The following is a 12619-nucleotide window of genomic DNA, read 5'->3' as shown; positions in this document are numbered from 1 at the left end:
TGCCTTGGAACATTCACCTTGCGCTGTTCTTCCAGGTGGGCTCCCCACCCCAATGCACTTTGCACCTTGAGGTTCCTTTGATGCCCCCACCACCATAAAGACCTTTTCGCTCTCAACTTGATCCCTTGCTCTAGTGACTCCTGACGCGACAATTTCTGGAGTATGTCCCACTGAAAGCGGCAAGCATGTAGTCTGGCCCACTGCACCGCTGGAATTGTTGCCGTGAATAGCCCCAGTACCGACATTGCCTTTTGTGCGGATACTTCCAGGTTGGACTGGACCAACTTTAAGGCTGACTGAACCTTCTACATTTTTTTCTGTCGGGGGAAAGATTCTTTGTAGTGTCGAATCTATCTCGTACCCTAGGAATCTTACTTTCTGAGCCAAGATTAGATTTTAATTCTGTTGGTTCAGCAGCTAACCCAAACGGTTCAGATGTTTCTGGGTTATTTGCTAGTTGGCCGCTACTTTTTCCTTGGCCTCCGCAAAAAGTAGGTCGTCGAGGTAGGGTACTATGGTGACCGCTTTCAGCCTCAGGGGCTCCAATGCCTCCACCAATACCTTTATAAACACTCTTGGTGAGGAGGAAAGGCCGAAGGTCGGGGCTCTGAACTGCAGATGACATCTCTCTGCTCCCATGTTGAATGCCAGACGCAGAAGCCTTTTTACCATAAAGATAGTGTTCATCTGGAATCTCTTGTATTTTATTGATTTGTTCAGGATTTTCAAGTTTAAGATTAGGCAAAATTTTCCTGAAGGTTTCTTGACCAAAAATATGTGGGTATAGAATCCCTCCCCATCCTGTTCCCTGGGAACTTGGATGAGAACACCCTTTTGCATCAGTGACGTCATGGCAAGGGCTTTTTCTTAATCCCTTTGTTTTTAAATAACGGATTTTATGCAATGTGGGGGAGTCCGAGAAAACTCTAGGTCGTAACCGTGCCTGATGTTTAACACAAAAAGGACTCGTCGTTGCTTCTATCCAGACCGGAAAATAAAGCCTGCAGCCTTCTGCTCAACGGAAGGTAATCGTCATTGCTTTTTTGCAACTTGTTCTGGGGGCCTGAAAAGCACCTCCCCCACCCCCCCTTTTGTCCAACATGGTTTCTAATTCCGGGCCAAACAGCAAATCCCCTGCAAAGGGCATCCCGCAAAGGGCGGCACAGTGGTGTAGTGGTTAGCACTCTCACCTAGCAGTAAAAAGGGTCGCTGGTTTGAATCCCAACCACGACACTACCTGCCTGGAGTTTGCATGTTCTCCCTGTGAGTGATTCCTCCGGGTACTCCGGTTTCCTCCCACACTCCAAAGACATGCAGATAGGTTAATTGGCTTCTGTCCCAAATTGGCCCTAGTATATGAATGGGGACCTTGGATTGTGGTCTCTGAGGGTAGGGACCGATGTGAGTGTGCAATGTACAGGGATAGGGACAATTGTAGACACTTGGGTTGAACTGGATGGACTGGTGTCTTTACCTTACTAACTATGTAACTTCGAAGCAGAGTCCCTCCAACCAGGTTTTGAGCCATAGGGCCCACCTGGCTGAGTTGATCAGGGTGAAGGATCTCGCCAACATCCTTATGGACTCTGATGAGGCGTCAGACATGTACCGAACTGCCTTCAGGAGTGTAGGAAAGGATTCCAGTAAATCTTTCCTAGAAGTGCCTGCTTCCACATGTCCTTTTAGCTGTTCTACCCAGCATTCAAGGCTTCTCGCCACTACAGTAGATGCCATTGTCAGCTTCAAATTGAACAAGAAGTCCCAAGCCTTTCTCAGGAGGGAATCTGCCTTCTTGTCAATGGCATCCTTGAGTACCCCCATGTCTTCAAACGCTAGATCTGTAAGCCTTGAGACCTGGGAGAAGGCTGCATTCATCTTTAGTATTTTGTTCCAAAGGAAAGACTCGTCCTCTTCAAAAGGGAATTTTCTTTTTAGAGACCGAGAGAAAAATTGGCCCTTTTCCGGGTCTTTCCACTCCTTTTTTTACCATCTCAGCGAGTACCTTATGGACTGGGAATATCCTATGTTTAGTCCATTCTAGACCTTGGTACATTTTATCATGCATCGATAGAGTTTTCTTCTCTTGTATATCCAGGGTATAAACTGCCTTTAATAGGTCCTCCACTTCCTCCAACGCAAGTTTGTAACTAGAGGTCCTTGTCTCCTCCTTTACATCCTCCTCCCGAGAACCCAATGTTGAGGGGGAATATGGTCTCTTTCCTCCTCTGACTCGCTTTCCACCCGTTTTGAAGTAGAGGGCAGAGGATTGGAATGAAAACTCTAGCCCTGAACGGACCCCTGACCCCGCTTCTAAAAAAGGGAGTGTACTGTCCCCAAAATTTCTGCAAGTTCCTTTCTGATAGAAGAGAACAGCTCCTTGCATGGACTCTTCTTTCACAAGTCCTGCAATGCAAGACCTGCAGAATCGCTTGGGCCAGGAGTCTCTTAGTGGGTTATTGCAAGAGGGGAACTTTCTCCCTCAAGGGGCTCTTTCTGATTTGGCAATGGCTGAAGAGGGAAAAAGAAAGGAGAGACCTGGAGCGAGGAGAACCCAACCTTACATAGAGCTCCCATTCCCTGCTGAACTGTTAAAAGAAATCCACTTTTAATCAGTCAGCTGCAAGCATCCCTGCAGGTAGAAAGGAACGCATCAGTTACAAAAACAAAAAACAAGGAGGCACCACTGTACCTCTCTTACCTGGGCCTGGCTGGGGTTACGGGCGCCTGCATTCGCCATCCCCGCGAATCTCCTGTGCTTTTATAAAGCCTTAATCCTTCTGGCATCCCTGCGCTCAAGGGCCGGAAGGAAGCCCCTGCCAGGTGATCCGCATCTTCCTCCTGTCGGAACTACTCGCTACCATGCCCCCTGGAAGCCCTTGGAAGCCCCACTCCCTAGAAGCGACATCACCCACTGTCTGGGAGCCAACATCCCGAGAGCTTAAGGCTTCTCTCAGCATGCACGCCAAGCACACCCGTGGCCTCCGAGTACCTGGGAGCGGGATCCTTCCGACCATCACTCCCTTGAGCCGAAGCAGAAAGACGACACCAGAACACCACCCTCCCATGAGGGGGTGCTGGGCTGGTCATAGAAGGAGAAGCCAGAAGGTACTGCCACACCTTCCCCATGGAGAGAATGCAGTCCCCTCTGTAGTTCCCCAGCAGCACTTCCACCATGGCGGTGGAAACACTAAGACTCTCTCCATGGTGCTATCCTGAAAGTCGAAGAGAGAAATAATGGTTAGCCACTATATAACTAACATAGGTGAAGAATTTGTAATCATATTTTTACTAAATAAAGATTCAAGACAAGTTTGTAAAAAAACAAAAACAAAAAAAAACATTGATAACAACCTGAACAAATAAGCCATTTCACGCTGAACATTCATCTGAGAATGACTGTTCATTCAAAACATATTTTTGCGACCATTACTATAAACACGTATTTAGAAACGTAATATTGTCGGAACCACTGCATGCGTATTTTTCTAACATTTTTCAGCATATAAAATGCAAAGTGGACTTAGAAAAGAATGGCTTCTCAACTCCCCCCCCCCCCAGAGTAACTAGTTTTCTGTTAACAAAAAATAATAAAAAAAATTAAAAAAAGGAGATCAAGCCTAAGATGCCTGCAAAATGCTCAAAAACGCCTAATGAAAAAAAAAGCCTCTAAAAATGACCTCAGTGCTATGCTCATTTTCAAGCATGAATGCAGCCTCAGATTTTACCGACCTAAAACAAGTAAAGTCAAGTTTCTTATCTTTGTATTCAAAATCAATGACTTTAAAAGTACAGAATCATCATGAAAGTCAGATAAACTATTTTTCAGGAGAGGTCAGCAGTAGCAACCTTCCAAGTCCCTCTATACAAGTTTTCTTGCAATGAAATGCGTTTGACTAATGCTAGGCTTTTGTGATGTTTGCAATTCATATTCTTTATCCAATCATTTGTTCTGATGCGCCCAAAACTTCCTCGTACGTGCTAAACTCATCTCAGCAACTTACACGTCTCTACCAATTAACACACTCTAGCTCTACTGATTCGAAGTCTCAGGAGACCAATTATAAGTTGCTGACGCGCTGGATTGTTTACCTTCAGCCTTGTCACGCATATATCCTTCAGTTACAGATCTTTGTTGGAGAGGCTGTGGCCAGAGTGGTAAGCTCCTGCACTTGCGGTGAGAGTATCCCACAAGTCATTATAAGCACTACTGCACCTTTTAAAATGCGGCTAAGAGACTGATTCCCATTTACTGGAAAAGGGCTCAGGTTCCCAATAGGAAACAATGGATCAGGAAAGTGAATGAAACCATGGATGCAGAGGAGTGGGTGGCGACATACAAGGACAGCTGAGAGCACTTTTCTAGTGCTTGGACGACAGGTCAGGCTCGCATATCTGACCCTACTTTGGTTCCATCTAGTTTAGACTTAGCTTTGTTGGAGTTAGCCGAGCCCTCACTTAAGGTACCTACTTGAATACTGCAGCCACTACCCAAATTTTGTCCTCGTAATTTTTTTTTTTTCACAGCTTATGTTCATTACTGCCTTTACATCTGCTTCCAGCCTCCCGGATTGGTGTGGATACCTTCAGTCCTTTTGCGCTTTCAATGGGCCCCTTATGATTAAATACTATGTTTTGTGTCTTTATGTTACAAGTATCTTGTTTTTTTTCCCTTGACACAGATAGCCCGGGTCAACATGGTTTGACCCTCGCAGAAGGATGGCCCTCCCTCTCTTTTCTCTATGAATAACCCTGTTCATGTTTGCTATGCGATATGTGTCGCTTTCTTTTTGTATAAAAATGTGAGATAGAGATACACACACACACACACACATATACACACTCACACCCCAAAAGACACCTTTTAGTATGCTATGCATACTAGCTCATTAAGCCTTTGTCCTGCAGAGTGTTTTATTTTTTTTAGAGAGGGTTTACTTCCTCTTTAAGACTAAATGAAACAGGGAACAACAACAAGTGATAAAAGTAAGGCTGGGTACCAGCCATTGGCTGCAGCGGCTGATCGAATGTTGATTTTCCAGCAGGACCAGTCAACAACAGAAGCTAGTCTAAGGATAGGCTTCTGTTGTACACAGAATGCTACAGTCAGATTGAAATTCGATTTGTGTGTACACAGCTTAACACAGATGGTGGTAGTGGACCTGCACAGAGTTTAGGATGTGACTGCTGATACACGAGACTGCTAAACCCAAATACAACATTCAGCTACCACTGATATACAGGGAAATAATACTGTAAGCTACCCCTAACAGTGACCTGTTTTACTATGCAGGAATTTCACTCATAAAGCAAAACGCAACGCCAACTACATACTTCTCACCATTGTATTGGAAGAGGGTTTGGGTGGGATTATAGCAGTGTTTTCCGTTATAATCCCACCCAAACCTTCTTCCAATACATTTGATTCTTTGGGATCAGGTGCCAGATGCTATGTGGTTACCTGGGTCGGAACAAATACAAAACATACAACTTGTTTTTTGCCCTCTATATTCCTACACGTATAATAAAAGCAATATAGGGGATGCGTTATGATCCATTTTTTAAATGTACAATTTCTCTAATAAGTTTGAATAGACATAAAATACATTTACAAAATACCCAAATTATCTTTAGTTTAGAGTTGTTTTAATGCTTGTGTGTTTTTTTGCCTTAATACATTTCATGCATTAAGGTAAAAAAAAAAAAAAAAAAAAAACACAAAATAAAAAACCACCCAGTAACACATACCGAGTCTGTCAGCGATTCAGTGCAGTCCCAGCTTCAGGTCTTCTCTCCCCTCTCTTCCTCTTCTCACAGGAACTCCGCCAACAGAGGGAGCCATTGGCATTCTACTGTTGTCAGTCAAAATCCTGTGAGCAGAGGGCAGGGCCGAGCAGCATTGCATGTGTTCATAAACGCATACAGCCCCTTTTTGGGAGCAAGCCAGCAGGTGTGCACCCAAAGTAAGAGGCTTGCTATGGGGGGCACACAGAGGAGGAGCCAGCGGGGAACTCCAGAAGAGGAAGTTTGGCCCCCCCATGCAAAAATATTGCACAAAGAAGGCAAGTATAACATTTATTATTTTTAATTGAAAAAATCTAGCATCTACAAAACATTTTAAACCAACTAAATACATTCCAGGTGTATCAAAACAAAAAGGTGTACAAAGTCCTAGCTCGCCACACCTATTGCAATCTGACTGTTTTATTGCTGTACAATCTCCTTTAGATTTACCAAAACAAATAAAATAAAAAATCTAATATCTGTCTAAACAGTCAATTCAGTCAGGCTCTTGTACTACATCCTTCTCTGCAGGATACTTGCTTTCTGTGTGGAAGCAGTGTTTTCTCTACAAAGGCCCGACCCTCTACTGGGTCAGAGCAGGGGATTTCCATTCAACAAAGCTCAGGCTCCCAGCTGATTAGAGAGGCCTAGCTGTCTGACTGGGGGGGGGGGGGAACCTCTGCAGACAGACTACAGAAAGCAAGCTCATTTTCTGCAGAATGCCGCCAAGGGCCAGGCTTTTCAAATTAGGCTGTGTCTGCTTTCTAAGGTAAACCAACTGTAAGACTTTGCACACCTTTTGCAAAGCTTTAAATATTTTTTCATTAAAATAAACACATCACACTTACCTGCTCTGTACAATGGTTTTGCATAGAGCAGCACCGATTTACATCTTCTGTGGCCCCCGCAGGTGCTCCTGGTTCCTGCCTAGTGCCGACTGCCCCCATAGAAAGCCACTTCTTATGGAGGCATTTGTGCATACTCAATCTCAAGCCAGGCTGTTTGCATCTATTCAGACACACAGCCTGGCTTAACTCCACCCCCCCCCGCTCAGAGGTTTTGACTGACAGCAACAGGAGCCAATAGCTCTAACTGCTCTCACTCAAGCCTGTGAGACAGAAGAGAGGGGAGAATAACTGCTGCAGACGTGCACAGCGCTGGATCAAGATCAGGCTCACTTGAGTATTGAGGGTGGGCTGGGGGAGAGCTACTATTAATAGTTCTTCTTTTACCTTAATGGAGAGAATGCATTACGGTAAAAAAACCTTTACCTTTACAAGCACTTGCAATTGAGTAATTTAAAATGAAAAGCCATTTGGGCTTCAAAATGCTTACAACTTACTTTGTCACATCAGGTATGCTAACTGGGTGCACATTTTTTCTTAGAGCCTCAATCCAATTCCTGCGAATGCCAGAAGTCATAGCAGAAAGTGTGAATACACCTTCATTTGTCTGCAAAGAACAGGCAAAAAAGACAAGTTATGGAGATTTCAGAAAGTCACCACATCTTTAAAACCCATTTTAAAGTGATACTAAAAAGTCTTGTTCTTTTAATTTAAAAATAAACATCTTATACTTACCTGCTCTGTACAATGGTTTTGTGCAGAGCAGCCCAGATCCTCCTCTTCTCAGGTCCCTTGCCAGCACTTTTGGCCCATCCCTTCTTCCCAGTGCCCCCAGAGAAAGCAGCTTGCTTTGGGGGCACCAGTGCTGAGCCACTGCTGTGCCCCGCCCCCTCTCTCCTATGATTGGCTCACAGACTTTGATTGACAGCATTGGGAGCTGTAAAATCCCTTTCTTAGAGTTTATCACAGGACAACAGGACATAGGAGAAGTAATTCTTATACCATTGGGTTATGCTTTGAACACTGGCAAACAGAAGAGCTTAACAATGTCTCACGCCCAGCACTGCCCTAGTTTTGTCAGCAAGCAATATCAGAGTGAAACGAGAGAGGATGGAATTGCATCTCGTAATTTACTGCATAAAAACAATTTTACATTCAAGTCAAAAATCTAGTTTTCTTAATTGTACATCACAGGGCACAGGAGAGTTAAAATCACTGGAGCACCCAAAAGCAAACTCATGAGGGGTGAGCAAATGGCTAACATACCCAACAGGAACAATCCTAATTACAAATAAAAAGGGAATAATTGAGAAGGCCCTTGCAGTGCCACCTTTAGGACATTCACCTGGTAAAATGTAGCGTACGTATAACAGAGGACCAGGTGGCCACCTTGCAGACCTGGGAACCCAAAGGCCCATAGTTGAAAAGTACATGAAGCACCGACACTTCTTCTGGAGTGAGCCTTCACAGAAAACCTTTTAGGTCATCTGCCTGAGTGATAATCTGTTGACTCCACCTAGAAGTTTTAGCTATAGAGGCAGCCTTTCCCTTCTAGGAGTGTTTAGGAAATATGAACTAGACTGCTTTCCAAGCAGTGGAAAGCAATCTCTTTATGATATTTTGGAGAAGGAAAAAAGAAAGGCAATACAATGTCCTGATACAAATGAAAAGCTGAGACCACCTTAGACAGGAAGGAATTATGTGGTCTCAAAACAACCTTGTCATTGTGAAGAACAAGAAAAAACATCCCTAACAGGACAAAGTCTCAAATTCAGTTGCATGATGAGAGGGAGGAGAGAAATATCACAAATGGTTTTGAACCTTGGCCTCTGAAGGACCAAAAACACTGGGTTGAGGGTTCCATGGATTTAGCAGGGAGCTATTGGGGGAACAGTGCGAGACATTCTTTGTACAAAGTCTCTGACCAAGGAGTGAGAAAGCCAGCAGCCTCGGAAAAAAAAAAAAAAATGGCAAAAAGCAAAAACCTGACCTTTGATAGCCTTCTAGACTTAACTAGTTTTGACTGAAGAAAAAATTTAAACCTGTGCTACAAAGTATTTTCTACAAGAGGAGGACTTCCTGGCCTTCAGCAAGGTGGGAACCACAAAGTTCACAAGAACAGTGTCCCTCAGAACTAGGGCTTCAACTGCCAAAGCATTAGTGACTGCAAAGCAGGATGGAACGCGTTATGGTTAAAACTTAATTGATTTCCTCAGCTACCTTCTCTAAGCTACAAAAGAATGCTTCCCTATGTAATGGAGGGAAAGGAGGAGTTTGTAGTCCAAAATCAGGACAATAGCCATTCTAGAGTGATACCACTGATGCCTTCTTGGATACAGTGCACTGCAGCGAGTAAACATCTTCATCTTAGGGTATGAATTGTTTTTTTTTTTTTTTTTTTTTTCAGAATAAAAAGGGTACACACAAAAAACACTAATTCAGCCATCATTTACGGACTGCTAAGTTGCAACCTATTACATGTTTGGGTTTATTATAAAGCCTTTTTGTACTGGCAGAAAATGTCCTTTGCCAAAAAAAATTAAAAAAAATAAAAAAAAAACATAAAAATAAATAAATAAAAACGGTCAATCAGGTCCTTGGTGGCAGCCAACAGTGCGTTTTGCCAGACTTTCAGGTTAAACATATTTTGACTATTACTAAATTATTAATCAAGACCAATTTCTTAAACTGATCCCATCATCTAGCACTGTTAAAAGTTGATTACTATTGCAATGAGGTCAGTCTAACAATCGTTTGGTGTTCCTGCTTGTCAGATTTTTTTAAGTCAACCTGCTTGAATTCAATGAAGAGTTGCAAAGACACTGCAGTCTTAACTCTGGAGCTCTCTGAAAATATATTTTCAGTTTGCCCCAATAACTATCCAAAGAAAGTACTGATTATAAATGGATACCTACTGTAGCCAAAATAGAGCAGACATACAAAATGTCAAAGCTACTAGTCCTTCAAAATCTGCCCTGAACATAAATGCATTCAAACTTAAACGTTTATAGACTAAAACAAAGTGCCCGGATCATTTCCTTTGTGGGACTTGCTAGAAATCAGCGATTTCTTCGATAACTCCCCTAAGGTCATGTGACCTATTTTATCACAAATCAAGCACAGTGAACGCATATAAAAAAAAATATATATATATATAATTAAGAAAAAAACACGTCACAGGGTCCTCAATAGGGATGAGCCCGATGTTTGAGTCAAGCGTAAGTTCGCCTGTTCGCTGAATAGCGAACAATTTGGGGTGTTCGCGGGGACATCAATGCAAAAAAAAGAAGTTTTAAAAACATCCGTTTTCTCGGGAGCAGCGATTTTAATAATGCTTAAAGTGAAACAATAAAAGTGAAATAATCCTTTAAATTTCGTACCTGGGGGTGTCTATGGTATGCCTGTAAAAGGGCACATGTTTTCAGTGTTTACAACAGTCCCTGAACAAAATGACATTTCTAAAAAGGAAAAAAAAATAAAAAATTTAAAAGTACTCGCGGCTATAATGAATTGTCTGCCCCGGCAATACACATAATTCATTGAAAAAAATGGCATGGGATTCCCCCACAGTCCATTACCAGGCCCTTCAGGTCTGGTATGGCTATTAAGGGGAACCCTGCACCAATTTTATTTATTTTTTTAAATGGTGTGGGGGTCCCCCCAAAAATCCATACCAGACCCTTATTCGAGCACACAACCTGGCAGGCCACAGGAAAAGAGGGGGGCCACCCGAATACATAACCGGGTGATCCGCCTCCTCTGACAATACAGGAAGCCATAGGGATTGTCCCCGTGCATTAGAGGATGGGGACATCCTGTGTGGCCCCTCCCTCAGTTATAAAAGAGCCTTCACCCGAGGACGGTCATTAGAGCGGGTGCCTCCCATGAAGGCGGATCGGTGGCGGTGTGCGGGTCTTTTTTTTTTTGGTCCGCTGGCGGAGCAAGAGAAGAATAAGACTTCATGAGACAATTTTATTTTTTAATAAAGGACTTGTCCCCAAGCCGTGGAGGGGTGAGATCTGGGGGTACCCTTGTTAAAGGGAACTTCCAGATTCCAATAAGCCCCCTGCCCACAGACCCCCACAACCACCGGGCAAGGGTTGGGGGTATGAGGCCCTTGTCCCCATCAACATGGGGACAGGGTACTTTGGCTACCCCAAAGCACCCTCCCCATGTTGAGGGCATGTGGCCTGGTACACTTCAGGAGGGGGGGGGCACTCTCTCTCTTTCCCCCCTCTTTTCCTGCAGCCTGCCAGGTTGCATGCTCGGATAAGGGTCTGGTATGGATTTTTGGGGGAACCCCCATGCTTTTTTTAAAAAAAAATTTTTTATTTTGCCACGGGTTTCCCTTAAAATCCATATCAGACCTGAAGGGTCTGGTATGGATTTTGAGATGGACCCCCACGCCATTTTTTTTACATTTTGGTTCGGGGGGGTCCCCTTAATATTCATACCAGACCCAAAAGGCCTGGTAATGGACTGTGGGAGAATCCCATGCTGTTTTTTTTCAATGACTTTTAGGTGTATTGCCAGGACCGACAATTCATTATAGCCACGAGTACTTTTAAATGACTTTTTTCCCCCTTTAGAAATTTAATTTTGTGCAGGGACTGTTGTAAACACGGGAAACTTGCGCCACTTCACAGGCATACTATAGACACCCCCCAGGTACGAAATTTAAAGGAATATTTCACTTTTATTGTTTCACTTTAAGCATTATTAAAAAGCACTGCTCCCGAAAAAACTGCCATTTAAAAAAAAAAAATTTTTTGCGTTGATACATGTCCCCTGGGGCAGGACACAGGTTCCCAAACACTTTATGACAATAACTTGCATATAAGCGTTTAAAAACTTTTGATTTTTCATGTTAGTGTCCCATAGACTTTAATGGTGTTCGTACAAATTTTTTGACTGTTCACATGTTCTGCTGCGAACCGAACCGGGGGGGTGTTCGGCTCATCCCTAGTCGTCACTAACCTCTCAAATAATATATAAATAGCAACAATCTATTTTTCTCTTATTTGCTCCATTTAAAGCATTTTGTTATAACTGCTTGATAAAGCAGAAAAAATACCATACTTGTAATGAATGTTCAGGCGCACTTTACACTGCACACAGTAGCCTGATCCACACCACAATAATTATGTGTATACAGTTGTGCTCATAAGTTTACATACCCTGGAGAATTTGTGATTTCTTGGCCATTTTTCAGAGACTATTAATGACAACACAAAAACGTTTCTTTCACTCATGGTTAGTGTTTGGCTGAAGCCATTTATTATCAATCAACTGTGTGAGCTCTTTTTAAATCATAATGACCCTGATCAAAAGTTACATCCCCCGTTCTTAAAGTGGCCAAAAAGCTGATTGGCATTCTCAGTTCCTTGGATACCTTTTGTTATCCCTTTCCTGTTTTATACAGTTCAACTACCTTTTCCCCACAGATCCTTTGACAATTCTATTGCTTCCCCCATGACTCAGAATCCATAAATATCAGTGCACCACTGGATGAAAGATGCAAGGGTCTGTCAGGAGTCCAGAAACTCATTGACCTTTTATACACACAGACACTATTTACCAGTAAACCGATCACAGGTGAGGATGGTTACCTTTAATAGACATTCAAACCCCTTTGTGTCAACTTGTGTGCAGGTTATCAGGCCATTTCTGTTCATTTAGCAAAACAAAAAAATAAAAATAAAACCCAGTGGTGATTAAATCGCACCAAAACAAAAACACGAAGAAAAAAAAAAAAAAAAAAAAAAAAAAAAAAAAAGAAGGAGTACAGTGTTGCATGACTGAGCAATTGCCAAAGTGTGACGGCGCCAAAAATCCAAAAATTGGCCATGCAGGAAGAGGGTAAAAGTGCCCAGTATTGAAGTGGTATTAGAAATGTGAAAAAACTGCCCCCAAACAAAGTCCTGTTGTGGCAAACATGTTGGGAGGTATGGCTGAGGCACATACTAGTACTGACATTCTGACAGCACATTCTG

General features: G+C 43.0%; 1 protein-coding gene across 3 annotated transcripts in view; it reads right to left on the bottom strand.

The window, feature by feature from the left end:
* TRIOBP (TRIO and F-actin binding protein) overlaps window positions 1–12619 on the bottom strand; it is a 97281-nt gene that overhangs the window by 56192 nt on the left and 28470 nt on the right. For all 3 annotated transcript variants that reach the window (XM_077452338.1, XM_077452336.1, XM_077452337.1), the window contains exon 5: window positions 7124–7233. In XM_077452338.1, coding sequence (XP_077308464.1) covers window positions 7124–7233 — 110 coding nt within the window. The remainder of the gene's footprint in view (window positions 1–7123; window positions 7234–12619) is intronic.

Source organism: Lithobates pipiens, unplaced genomic scaffold (assembly GCF_037356315.1).
Source record: "Lithobates pipiens isolate NorthernLeopardFrog02 unplaced genomic scaffold, aLitPip1_a1.2 Scaffold_23, whole genome shotgun sequence".
Lineage (NCBI taxonomy): Eukaryota > Metazoa > Chordata > Amphibia > Anura > Ranidae > Lithobates > Lithobates pipiens.
Note: the sequence above shows the minus strand (reverse complement) of the source record. Positions and strands in the feature narration are given on the sequence as shown.